Source organism: Prorops nasuta, unplaced genomic scaffold (genome assembly GCF_024137725.1).
Source record: "Prorops nasuta isolate Cenicafe-Biocafe unplaced genomic scaffold, Cenicafe_Pnas_1.2 PNAS00003, whole genome shotgun sequence".
NCBI lineage: Eukaryota > Metazoa > Arthropoda > Insecta > Hymenoptera > Bethylidae > Prorops > Prorops nasuta.
This window is the reverse complement of record NW_027116800.1, coordinates 8,713,199-8,727,105: the sequence shown is the minus strand read 5'-3', so window position 1 is coordinate 8,727,105 and position 13,907 is coordinate 8,713,199. Positions and strand designations below refer to the sequence as shown.

General features: G+C 35.8%; 1 protein-coding gene across 2 annotated transcripts; it reads right to left on the bottom strand.

Annotated features, from left to right (window-relative positions):
• Positions 1–123: 123 nt before the first annotated feature.
• On the bottom strand, positions 124–7,917 carry LOC136785912 (myosin-IIIb-like). 2 transcript variants are annotated; one of them, XM_066747281.1, is made up of 15 exons: positions 7,793–7,917; positions 6,704–7,038; positions 6,124–6,405; positions 5,449–6,033; positions 4,990–5,381; positions 4,477–4,805; positions 3,872–4,378; positions 2,871–3,800; positions 2,656–2,772; positions 2,327–2,580; positions 2,040–2,248; positions 1,847–1,927; positions 1,364–1,525; positions 1,227–1,248; positions 908–1,056 (listed from the first exon to the last, which is right to left on the bottom strand). In XM_066747281.1, exons 1-15 carry the CDS (start codon positions 7,806–7,808, stop codon positions 1,045–1,047), a joined length of 4,233 nt encoding a protein of 1,410 aa, XP_066603378.1. In that variant the 5' UTR covers positions 7,809–7,917; the 3' UTR covers positions 908–1,044. The 2 variants fall into 2 exon arrangements, with proteins under 2 accessions (XP_066603377.1, XP_066603378.1); XM_066747280.1 differs by lacking the exon at positions 1,227–1,248 and having other exon boundaries at positions 124–1,056.
• Between the last annotated feature and the right edge of the window lie 5,990 nt (positions 7,918–13,907).

The following is a 13,907-nucleotide window of genomic DNA, read 5'->3' as shown; positions in this document are numbered from 1 at the left end:
AACTTTAATGGCTAAATTTTTATTTAAAAACAAAAACAAAAATATTTTTAAGTTTATCAAATAATAATAATCAATAGTTTTAACAGAATTTATTTACATATTTTCTAATACCTTTACATGTAACATAAATATATATGAACACAATTATAACATGAACTTTGCATGAGTACCTCGTTGAAATGAATATTCATAAATAATTGCAATTGGGTAAAGCTACAAATGACTAGTTCTAACTATTACATCTAACATTTCAAATGTATCGTGAAATAATTCATGATCTTATTGTTACTAATTATATTAAATTTTCATTCAACAATCGTTAAATTAGTTTCAACAGAAATTGTCTATATGTAAGACTATAAGAAAAAATGTCTACTTATTAGCGAATTATTTTGATATATGTGTATTTATGTGTTTTACTATTTTTCATTACGTATATTATTCTGATTTGGTGCAAGAGGTGCTCTTCTCTTTACATGTTTTTCAGGAATTTTCTTTGGAGTAACTTTATTGCACATACCACTTTTTCTTTTTCTCAGAGACTCTGTTGGTAAATACTCAGCAGGCCTCAATAGCTGTCTGAAGTTGTACGGTCCATTAATGTCTTCCGTATCGTACTCTGGCTTAAAATTTTCTCTTTTTGGCACAACCGTAGGCTTTAATAATTGCCTCAGATCTACAGAAATTTTCCCGTTTTTCTTTCCATTCGTCATATTTTTGTTCAACACCAATGAATCTCTATTCTGTATTTTTCCATTTCGTTGATTTTTGTTCAAATCTTTATTGAGTATTGACTCGTGCTTAGTTTCATTTCTATTTTTATTTGCTGATATAATATTCATATTGAATTTTCTCTCAACCTTAGGTTCTATTACATTACTTAAGCGATTACAATGTCCATTTACTGTTAATTCTCTCTTATTCAAATTATTCATCCCACTGAACTTGTTGAAGCTTTGTAGGCCATTTGAATAGTTGGTATCTGAATGGTCGAGGGCAGATTTTCTGTCTCCAGGATTTCGCAAGTTCCTCTTATGCAAGTTATTAATCCTTGTACTGGAACATTCATCGCAGATCATTAGTGAAACATTGAGATATTGATCTGGTCATTAAATAAATTAATTTAATCAAATTATGTAATGGATGATATATACACAATGAGAGGAAGTACTATGAATCGATACCTGATATACTTTTTAATTGATAAAATAATTTGATCATTTTACCTGGAAGTTTGCCATGATACCTCTGACAAAGTTAGATCAAGATGTAAAATAAAATTGATTAAATGATATCTGAACATTGGCAGATTTTATTAAATTAATTTATTTAGCAACTGAATGAAGAAAACTATGAAAATCACCTGATCGATTGGTTTTGCTCGCTCATGTGGGATTCTGTGGGATTTTTCAGGGCTTTGTGCCAAATATCTGACAACTGCTGTTCTGGAGCTACTGCGAAATCTCCTTGTGACAATCTCTCTCGTCTCTCTGCATTCACTTCCAGAATCTGATAAGTTCTCCTCCTAATAAGAAGAAAGTAAAATCTATCAGAAAATGTCCAGATCTCTCCAAGCAAGGATATAAAAAATGGTAAAAGCTAATGTGACAAGAGAAACGAAGATAAATGCTACAAAATTTAAATACCATTATGGATTATCTTCCTAATTGATTTGCTAAGTTTTTGTAATAGGATAATTCTTAAAAAGTAAAATACTAAAAGAAGGTCTTGAATATACTGGATTTTTATAATAGGATTGTTCGGCGAGTTATTTTTACTAGCAATAAATGTAAATTGGATGGGACTCGGAGAACTGGGGTTGGCGATCCTTGATCATAGCTTATACCTCGACGATGGGTGAAGGTCATTTTCTAGCTGTATCAACGGTGAGTCCCAGCCAGCTTCGTCGTCTTCGAATTCCGAACCACTTCCGATACGATTGCCAAAAGAATTAGAAAATTGAGCATTCGAATTTCTAATATCTTTTGTTGTCAAGGCCAAAGATTTATTTCCTCCTAATGAGATTATTCGATATTTACCTGCTCATTTCTTCCTTTAAGTCACGGTAATACTTGATGGTCTCTTCCCCTTCTGGATTATTTCCATTTCTATATTGAAGTATCGCTTGCACCATTTTATATCCTTCAGGCCTGGTGTAATCCTCCGGTGGTTCCTCGATGTCGTTTAATCTAATCCCTGGCTTGTTGCGACGTAAATTCTTGTGCACTTCTTGATTCTTCATATGAACCTAAAATGATCAATAAAAAACGTATTATTAAAAAAGCTATGTTGACCCAAAAACAATATTTTAATATTAAAATTTTACAGTTTGGGAGAATTGAATGAGATCAGCCTGTCGTAATTTCGGATGTACAGGATCCCTCGGTTGTGGCTTCCTCTTAACTTTTTCTTCCTTCTTGTACCATCTATGAACTATGAAAGCAGCATCTTCGTGCCTTAGACCTTCGCGCATTAAAGCTTTATGGGCTTCTTTCTTATCATTATAGTCGTTTAAAATCTTCTTAAATCTATCTTCCAATTCGTATCCAAATCGTCTACGAATCGTGTAGCCTCTGAAATCTATCAAAGTACTTATATAAATGCGTATATTTCTTTGATCTATTTACAATTAATATTTTGTAAGGTTCAACCTACGACTTTGAATAATAACAGCGGCACTATTCTGATTAAGATTCTCTTTACCAACTCGAGACGCCTCATTCTCAGCTTTCGTCCTGAGCTCCAGATTGCGTTGGTTCTCCTCTTGGACTTCTGAGCATTAAAAAGTAATTAATATGTTAATATATATATATATATATAGTTAAAAGGGAAATAACTTTTTGTTTCAAATATCTTGTGTTTCTAATTACTTTGAGCTTTCTGGAGAGCAGTAGCTTCCTCCAAGGCCTTTTTCTGTTTATACTCCTCGATCAAGTGTTTCCTGGACAGCCAACCGCGAATGTGACGTTGAAGAGTTACCACAGATACAGCAAATTGCCACTTCTGCTTTCTAAATCTAATCTTGGCAAGCCAACGCCTTACACAGGCTTGAACCATGATAATTTTCTTCAATTGCTCCTCGTACATCTTTGAGAGGAACTCTACGTGATAATACTTGAGAAAGACCTTAGTTTTACCCAAAGCCCAACCGTCCATCTTTAAACGTACCAATAGCAATCTACAATTATCCCTATTCGCCATTACCCTCTCGTCATAACCAAATGCTAAGAAGCAGTATCTCTTCAGAAATTCACTGAACGGGATTCTATGAGAAAATCCATTTTGCCTAATCCTTATTGTCTCCAGAACTCCGGTGTATCTTAGCTGCTTGATCACTTTCTCCTTATCGAAGAACCTTGGGCTTCTGGAATCATTGGGTTTTATGCAACGAACAAATTGTGGTGAGCCTGACACCATCTTCTGCAGCAAATCCATCAAGGAGTATCTAAAGTACGTTGCAACAGTTTGCTGGGCTCTGGATTGCGAGGCTAGGCCTCTACTTGAATATTTCTCCTTTGTATTGTGATTGGAAACTGATAAGTTTCTAGAGTCAGTCTCGTGTAAGGCAGAGTATAAGTTTCCAGTCTTTGTAATAGGACATTGGAACAGAAATCTAACCATGTCGAATTGGGATTGTCTAACCAATTGGATCACCTCTGGTGGCAAGAAATTCCTGTTTTTCTCTAGGAAACCTTCAGCTTGATACACCACTCGACCAGCAAAGTGGTGAACAGCAAAACAAACGGCATCTGACTTTGGTCTCACGTAAAATTTTGACTTGATATTATTATGGAATTTTTCTGTAAGAAAATATTCATTACACATTTTTATACATACAATGAAATATTTGTTACGTGTCTCTTATTTTTACCAATTAAAGATTTATTCGTCGCTCTAGGAAAACGACTTTCCTCATCCAGCAAAGCCAGCAGGCCCATCGGTCTGCTAAGTAGCATATCCAGAACCGGTCTGTTATCAGAAAATTCTACTAGGTCTACAGGAATTCCTTCGGCCATATATTCCTGCTGCTCCCAAGTAAAAATATGCTGATTAAAGTAATATTGTATTTGCTCATTCGCTATGTTGATGCAGAGCTGCTCGAATGAATTTTTGGGAAAGTTCTCAAAGCCAAAAATGTCTAGTAGACCAATGGCAAGGGGTTCGTAGCTGGGGGAACGACTAAAACTCAATAAACAATTTATTTGATTGACCATCCAATCGAATAGTCGACCATAAAGCCCTTTGGCCATTGCATCTCTGGCAGCACAAGCTTCCGTTACTGTATTGTTCCTCGTTATCGTTTCTCCCCTTGTCATTACTGAGTTTGACGTAAGGGCATCCAACAAATCATTAGCTTCAACTCCCAAAAGCTTTGCAACTGAAAAAAACATAGATTTTCAACCATATAAGTCATCGTTGAATCAATTATTATCGTACATTATTGTATTATTGTTAGCACTAATCAGATATACCAACCCCTTTGCAACGGTGCCATATCGATAACTCTACTTTTGTTATCGGTATTGTCCTCACTAGCAACCTCGCCAAACTCAATATCCCCTAGGTGGAGAATAGCCGCCAACACTTTATAAACAGTGTCCACTTCACTGTCTTGGAAGCCCAGCACTTTGAAACCAGATTTCAATTGGTGAAATTTATCAATATGTGTTTGAGATGTCTGACTGTGATCCATCAGGTATCTGTGTTTCTCTCTGAGGTCCATCGCCAAATCGAATTCCTCCAAACGATTGTCAGCCTCCAATCCATCGTACATATAATAAAATATGTGAAAATTTCTCTCTCCCCTAAAATAAATTAAAAAAAACACACAAGAAAATTCGATTATCGCATTGCGTGGTTTAAATATGTGTAATAAGTATTTGTATTCTTAAATGGTTCGAATAAATAAGAAGCAGGAATTGTCTTAAGATGATTTGTGACCTGAGCAATTGAAGGAAGGAAAAGAGTAGAAAAAAAGGTTCAACTAACTCTGCTTGGGCAACAACGCGAGACTGTTCCAATAAATAAACCGCTATCCTGGCGCCCGTTACTTTTCCACCTTTGGTCATAGTCAGGTCCAGATACTTTCCAAACCGAGAGGAGTTGGCGTTTATTCCAGTTGCTGCGTTTCCAAAAGCCTCCATTATCGGATTGATCTGTAAGATTCTCTCCTCCAAATTCCTATTAGGAGCCTTGCTCAAATACACCAGTTGCTTCAGTAGCAGGTTGGCACTCTCTGTTTTGCCAGCTCCCGATTCGCCACTGATAACGATCGCCTGGTTAAGTCTCTGATGCAAAAGGGCCTGATAAGCCGCATCTGCCACTGCGAATATATGTGGAGGATTGTCCGACCTTGCTTGACCTTTGTATCTTCGCTGTTCCTAAAAACAGTCAATGGATTCATTTACTTTCCAAACCATCATATCAGAATTTATTTTGCCCACTTACTATTCCAGTATAGAGTCCAAGATTGGTGAACGGGTTAACAGCCACTAGAATATCACCAATGTAAGTATAGATCTGCGCCTGCTCGTATCTGTTTTGCAATTGGTCGACTATAGCCTCCTCGGAGAGCAAATCCAAAGCAGCCAAATCGTCCATGTACATTTTCTCAGGTCTCGTTTTTCTATCAGCCTTCAACTTTCCATGCTTAGTCGTGACTTCCGGTTGCCTATGGACACGACCCTCGGATCGCTGTCTGCAAATTTCCGCCTTCAGCTCCGATCTGATAGACTCTACGAGTGGCTCGATTCTTTTCAACAACGGATGCTCTTTCAGCTCACTGGCGAACGGTCGGTGCTCCAAATCCTTCACCAGACACTCCGCTATAAAATCCAGCAACTCTATACTGTGTAAATCCGGGTTCTTCAAGGACGGTGGCGGATTTCTCGGGATCTGGAAGAGGGCTCGCATGGGATGAAGTTCCGAGAGGGGTGGGTCACCCTCGGCCAACTCTATCGCTGTAATCCCAACTGACCAAACGTCGCAACGCGAATCGTACGAGGAATCTAATTGCTGCTCGCATGCTATCACCTGAAACGCAATAATAATATTATTTTGTAAAGAATATTACGAAATAATAACTATTAACGCAAGTTTTATTTAAGGTTTGAGTCAAGGTACCTCTGGGGCCATCCAATAAGGAGTACCGACGGAAGTGTTCTTCCTGGCAAGAGTTTCAGCCAAATGCGAAGAGACACCAAAATCAACTAGCTTCACGCGAGCATCCTCGGTCAGCAAAATGTTGTGACCCTTAACGTCACGGTGCATGCAATGGTTCCCGTGCAAATAAATCAGAGCATCCACGGTTTCTCTCAGAATGTAAGCTATTTGGTTATCCGACAATCTAGTTCCTCGTTTCTTCAAACCTTGTACCAGATCCGTCACCGAACCTCCGGTGCAAAGCTACAAAAATATTACATTCTCGTTACATCGCCCTCCCTCCATTTTCCACCGAAGATCCATACTAGGATACCGTACAGCTGATTTAATTAACTTTCTTGCGTGATCACTCCAATTTTACTGCTTTCTATACTCAATTTCACGCTGCACAGTCACATTGAAATGATTGAATTACATAAAAATATTGACTCAAGACAGTTACATAAATAGTTTTGATTATACTTTTCAATTATACTGTTTTTTTTCTTTCTATTAATTATTCATGAATTGTTTTTCTTAGTTAGTTTTACGTGGGGTTTACCTCCATGACGAACCATAGCTGGTCCTCCTCTTGTCCGGAAGTTGATTTCTTGAGGAAGAGGCCGTGAAAAAGTGGGATATTTGGATGGGAGCTTAAATCTCGAAGGACCAAATATTCTTCCTCAATCTCTTCGATGTTGTCAGCAACATTCTCCATAATCTTAATGGCCACTCTACTTCCGGTTTCATTGTCACGTGCGCAATAAACTTCACCGTACGTGCCTTCCCCTATTAATTCCTCCAAGGTAAACCTGTCGCCTGGATCTGGGATCGCATCGAAATTCACATGCTGGCTCAATCCGTGATACGCCATGTTGGTTCCTCCACCAGTCATTTCTACAAACAAAATTATTTATCAGTCTTAAAATTCTTTGTTGCTATAATGCACGTGATATTATTAAAATGGTATTTGTTACTCTTGATATTTTAACATATTATATTGATTTTATTTACAAAACGACAGTATTGGAAATTAAATGTTTACAGTTGGATGTGATCTATCGCAGAATTTCTTCTTGCAAACGTGATTCGACTTTTTATCGCTCTTATCTAGCGCTTCCTGTCCAGAGAGCCGGTCACGATAAATCTCGTTGATTTCCCGTTCGTCCTCAGACATAAATAATTAATTAAATAAGATAACGTTTATAAGTATATATCAAAAACATCTCGTCGAGGAAGATTTAAACTCGTTACATAAATGTCGATAAATTAATCGTTAATATATAATCTTAAATACTCTTCCACAGGCTTGGTTCAAGAAACAAAACGACATTTCAAATGAATACAAATAAAATATTCCTCAAAACTCTTCAATGTTCATTTTTATTTGTACAGCCGCGAATACGGGAAATCGGTTTTAAATAATCGTTTACCTCAGCGACCATTTAATTCACTAGATAAACTAATCGATTCGCAAGATTAATTTTGGAGAAATTTCGTTGATAAAGGAAAAAATTAGTATTATTATGCAATCATCGGTATTATTACACCAGATATTTTTCAAATTTAAGAATTATTTATTTTTGTAAACCAAGAATCAGAGAGAAAGAGAGAGAGAGGGAGAGAGAGAGAGAGAGTTTTCTTTACTAACCGATTATATCACCCATTCCAAAGGATATTGGAGAAAAAATCACAAAGAAAAACTTTACGCTACGTTTCGGCTCATTGAATCGAGAGATTTGAATGAGCGAGTGCTCACCAACGGAGAAGCGGAATTGGACTGGGCCGATTCGTTTTCTAACCAGGCACCTGCTAACCCCTTAATAGGATTGGACTTTGTTACAAGTATACTGGCGCGCGCAGTGGCACAGACTATCGTGCTTCTTGCAAGGTGAGAGAATTTCTTACCTATAAACACTTCTCTTTTAAAATTCCTATTTAACTAATTAGCAATAAAAATTTGCAATAATCAAGCAAAGCCGCCGATTGTATGTAAGATAATATCAGGAAACCTTAAAAAATTGCGCAATAATATTTAAAAGATTTAAAAACAGGAATATCACTTTTATATTAAATTTATCGATGAAATATTTCACATAAGTTAAATATAGTCCAGGGTATAATTTAAAGGAAAGGTTTCTAATTTATAGTAATGTATTAAAAATTGAGAAGTATAACTATGTTACGTAATTGCGTAAATTAATAAAGAGAGGTGTTATATATTAATACGTGTGCGATCTATAAATGTCCTGTTCAATTCCAGATAATCGTGAAATGTCGCTTGAAACCACGATTGGGCTTCGTCCCTTGTAGGGCTTCTTACACCTATACGTATATAATACTCAGGACTCAATTTCCATCTCTCTCTCCTGAAGAATCTCATTCCATAAGCTGCAAATTGTGCTCTGATGATTTTCACGCCAAATAAAACAATGTAAGAACAGAGTCTGAATTTTTTTCTCGTAAATACAGGGAGCACTTCTCGCCTGCCAAGAGAATTTATCGCCGGAAAGAAAAGTGCGATAAAACTTGCACTTTTCTTTCTTATCGTTTTGACAAAACTCAATCGACAGCTTCGTTTTCACTATACTTTCACCAGAAGTTTTATCATCATCGAGATTGTCATGAAAAACTGACAAATTCTATTAGATCGAGCAAAAATGTATATAATTAGAGCTTGCTTGATAACTATACATATATCTATGTAGATTAACTGGTTGTCTCTGTCAAAGTACACGGTGAAGGTGAACATTTTTAAGGGGAGAGGAATGAAAGTTTGGGAAAGGAGAACGAAACGCGATGCATCTGTGGGGATCCATGGATCATTTGAGAGTCAATCGATAACTGGTTGTTAACGGAAGGAGGAGAAGAAGAAGAAGAAGAGGCTTCGATTGTGCGCGGAGAACCGATCGAAGATAACGGATCACGTGTTCCGGGCGTATTAGAGCGAAGAAACCCGTCGAGAAATCGGCTTAAAGGCCCACCTGCGAACTTATTTCTCGCCCCGATACATTCAAACACCTCCGCTCCGCATTTACCGTGACTAATCAATCATCAAGAAACTGCAATCTTTTCCGTCAAAAAGTACCTCCCATTTATAGCTATTTCGTTTGCTTTTACGAAATTAACAATTTTCAAATGTATACAAATCACCTGGTGTTAGAAACGGTTCTAAAATATTCCAAAGTATCGTATTTAGGGGAGAGTGGGGCAAAATGATCCCCCTAAGGCAAAATCCATCCTAGTGACGCTATTATTGATTTTAACATAGCAAAAATTTTATGTAACGAAGATCACATATTACTTTACATTTTTGCGTGGTCGCGACAATTAAATTGTTAAAGATGTTTTGTACTAGTCAATTTATAGTAAATCTTACAAAAGGATCATTTTACCCTCACCCGTGGGGTAAAATGATCCCATGCCGAATAATTTAAAATAATGAATTTATATTTATAGATACGATAGACAAAAGCTATAATACTTTCAATAAAAAAGTAGAAAAGCATGTTTTACTGCTAACATTCTGAATTTTATGAAAAGAAAACATGTTATTCAAGTATAATTGCTTAAATCACGAAAAGCGTGAAAAAAGTACACTGGATCCAATCTTCTCCATAAGCTTCGTTTTTAAACCGTTTGTTGTATGAAAAATACATTCGTTATCATCATCGTTACTACTTTTTGAGCACCGGCTGCTTCTTACCAATGAAACCACTATGGGATCGTTTTGCCCCTAATGCGTTGCCCATCTTTCATCGAATCTTAAAATGTTACCAAAGCCGATTTTAAATTAATTTTAAGAGGAAATAAAAGTTCATACTTATTATCATGATTTACCTAATTGAGCGATTTGAAATGTATCCCAACATTTATTTCCTATATGATTCAAAAATCGCTTATCTTACAGAAAAATGATGAAAAACACATAAATGCCGCTAACAATTTTTTACGTATTAAAAATAGACGTTACAATATTATATTGTGTATTTAAAAGTTTATATTTTAATATTGATTAATTTTTAAACGAATAGTATCAATAGTTTTGATAAAACCCTCAGGGATCACTTTACCCCGAGGGATCATTTTGCCCCACTCTTCCCTATGTCGAAAACGTTTCAGTAATCTTTCTGACGCTATATTTGAAGGGGAGAGTATCATACTTCTGTTCTTACATAAAAGGCCCCAATTGTATTTTTCTAAACCTTGAATATTTGTGCCAATACTCTAATAAATCCATACGTTTATTTATTCCTTTAAATTAGACTGTTTTAGCTATACATATTCGACATTCTTATAAACGCTTTAAATTTCGTCATAAATATAAAATAAGTGAAGTGGCTTACTCAAAAACCACATTTTGCAGTTTTATTTTTATGTCTGTTAGAATGTTTTATGTAATTACAACAGGTACACAGTCGAGAAAAATAAGTCCTTTATTTTGCGGCATCGGTGTACGATTTTAATATAATTTTTAATTACTTGTCTTTTATTTTCCAAGTTTCGAAAAAACAATTAGCAATAAAATAGTAAAAGTGGCGTATTTATAGGCCGAGCTTAAGTTTAATGTCGTTTTAGCAAAGGTCGACTCGTCACGCTTCTTGAGCCTTATTTTCAATACAATATACGCCTTCTCTATCTTGAGTAATCATTTTGAGCATCAAATTATATATTGAAAGCTGAAGTTGAAGTTTAGTTCGGTTTATAAACTGGGCCTAAAGGTTGAAAGGCTATCTGTGGAGAGAGTCGAATTTCCGTTCGGCGCCGGAAGTGGAGGATGCTCCTCCGAGGTCGACGCGGAAAAATGGAAAGTCGGGCTTTGCTTTCGAGCCAATTATCGAATTCGCTGTGGCGCGGGATGAGTCGGAGATAACTCGTGTATAACTGTTGTTGACAGAAACTGTATTCTCCCACAATTGTGTAGGGGGAGGGAAGGGGGGATATTTTTTTTACGCTTTTCTAATCTTCGCGCCGCGTCGGCAACCGCGCGGCAAAACGCGACGAACGGAAGTGTCAAAATGGCGTGGAAACAACGTCTCTCGTAATGCGGTGTTTGCCACGGCTCACGGAGAGAATACCGAAAGTCACCGTAAAATCTAAACATAACTTCAATAGTGGGAAAACTCACGAGCCATAAAAAAAACTCTTAAAATATCGTAAGAATTTATATCGACGTTATTTATGGTCATTCATGGGCGAGAAAAATAGCTCTAAACGGTGTTTAAAAAATGTTGTAAACATTTCAATTGCTCGTGATAACAAAGAGGATTTTAATAATTCAATAAACGAATGTCGTTATTTAAATCAATTTGCCGGAGATTCAATGACCGAGAAGCCTGAGAAACGACAGCGGGTCAAAATAGATTTCAATCGGATTTCGCTAGAAGAAAAATGATCTGTTCCATGGCAATGAATGCTATTATTGTGGGCGTAAAAAATTTAATAGCTCAAAGTGGAAGGAAAGAAATAAATAGTCCGCTCGAGAAAGTCAATTCGTCAACGCGAAGCAATTCGATGCTCCATCGAAACATGACTCGATGGAACAAAAGGGCTGGAATACTGCAGTCATGCAGCGTGTCAATTCTAAAATGCACCATTTTCCTCGATATTTCAGTCCTATATACTCATGTAAGATTTTAGTGGATTTTTCTGTATCTTCGCTAGAGGGTTCCTGCAATTTAATATACAAACCTGACTTTAAAAAAACGTCTTCCTTGTGAAAATAAAATCAACGTGTTTTTTTACAATTTTAATATATTTTTTACAAAGATTGAAATATCTAGAATATGGTGGTACATTTTCAAATTAACACACTGTATATAAATACATTTGAAAACTAAATTATCCTGTATATTAAGTTTCTAAAAAATAATTACTCAAATTTTGCCAACAAATGTTATGTATTCTTACAAGAACTAAAGAGTTTTGCACGAGTCACAAATTAATGTCGTAAGTGGCATGAGTATGCTACATAGTACGTTATATCGAATTGCTATGAGTGAAATGAATTGTAGTAAACAATTTTTCATTTCTATCTCATTTCTATTTTACGAGGCGTTGGACGCTTTCCAGTAATTTTCGCCAATTAACATGAAAAATCGATGCGATACGAGTCATTGTGCTCAGTGGAAAAATAATGGTATAGAGAAGACCTCGTTGAACGAGTGGGGCCATTGAAGGTACGCACTGTACCGTTACACCGTCACGCTGTAAATGTTACAAAGATCAAAACAGCGGAACTCGCCATCGGGAAATCCTTTACCATTCTCTTCCAGCTCTTGAAAATGTAGGGGAAAAAAAAACAATGGGAACCAATAAGCCCATATTTCCAATACGAATCTAAGGAGAAACTACTAAATGTATTGTTGGAAAGAAATGTCGGAAAGCTATAAATAATAATCGTTAATAATTTCTTTGTGATGGTTTCTTCAAAATTCAAACAAAATTGTTGATTATTTTATATCTGCAGCCTATTAATCGGAATCTTTCCTTCATTATATAGCACATGTAGTGTCAAGAAAGCTTTTTACCCCGTATTTTGCATGCAGCATTAACGAAAATTTTCAATATCGGTACGGATCAAAAACTATGTATGTATGTATATATATATATATATATATATTTATCATTACACCTATAATAATCTTTGTCATAGTTAACATCGACCTGAAGATACCGAAAATTGTCGATAAGATGAGTTACAAAATTGCTCTCCTGAACCGAATCCGACACATCGTTCCTGTTACTTACAAGAAATTAAGTCAAATCCTTGCTTGCTATTTGACCAATTATCGAAACTCTCTTCTCATAACACGAATAGTATATATCCAAAACGATTTAAAAACATTCGTGAATCCTATTTGACATATTGGAATGTTTTAGGAACTTTTTTGATGTTATGTGTATTTTTATATTGTTTTCTTTTTCTTCTATTATTGCTTATATCATAGAATTTCCTAGCTACATTGCCTTTACTATAGATAATATTCGCAGATGCATTATAGTTTTTTGTGGTTTTTCAGATACTCGTAAGATATGTTTTTCTTTTTCATTTAATGATTCTGCGGCAGATGGGAGATGATCTTACATCGTGCGTACTTGGCGCAATGATATTATTCACTTTCACCGTTCTCTGATGTAACTATTTTCTCTTTATTGAAACGAATTGCGTACGTATTAGGTTTATATTATTAACTTTACTTCCGTTGCGAGAGAAGAGCGCTTTACATTGCGTAACTAAAACAAACCGTTCCGCCGTAGAAACTGGATTAGTGGACGTTGGAAATTATCATATCTTTGCACTGGTATTCTCCTTCTTCTAGTGAAAAGTCTTCTTGACAACAATAATATAATATAATTTGTATGCTAGTTATTACAATAAATTATAAAAGAACGTGAGCATCTGTAACACTTTATGTTAAATTATTTTGATCCAGCAAAATGCCACGGAAGTTAAATTTTTATTATTATAAACAAATTCTTTTCTTTAACTTGATATTTTGCAAAAGTTTTATGGTACGTCAATGCGATAAATTGTGCCAGATTTATTAAAACTTTCATCAGTCTTCAGATTATTGAGCCCTTACTATTTCTGTTTACATGAAATTGTCTTTTTGGGAACGCACGACTTCTCGCTCCATAGAGCAGAGAACGTTCACGCAAAGTTGAAATTCAGAGCGAAACTTTCCCCGAATTTCTTTTGTTTTGAAGAAAATGAAACAAGATGCAATGTTTTTCGTCAAATGAGAAAAGATGATTTTCGAATT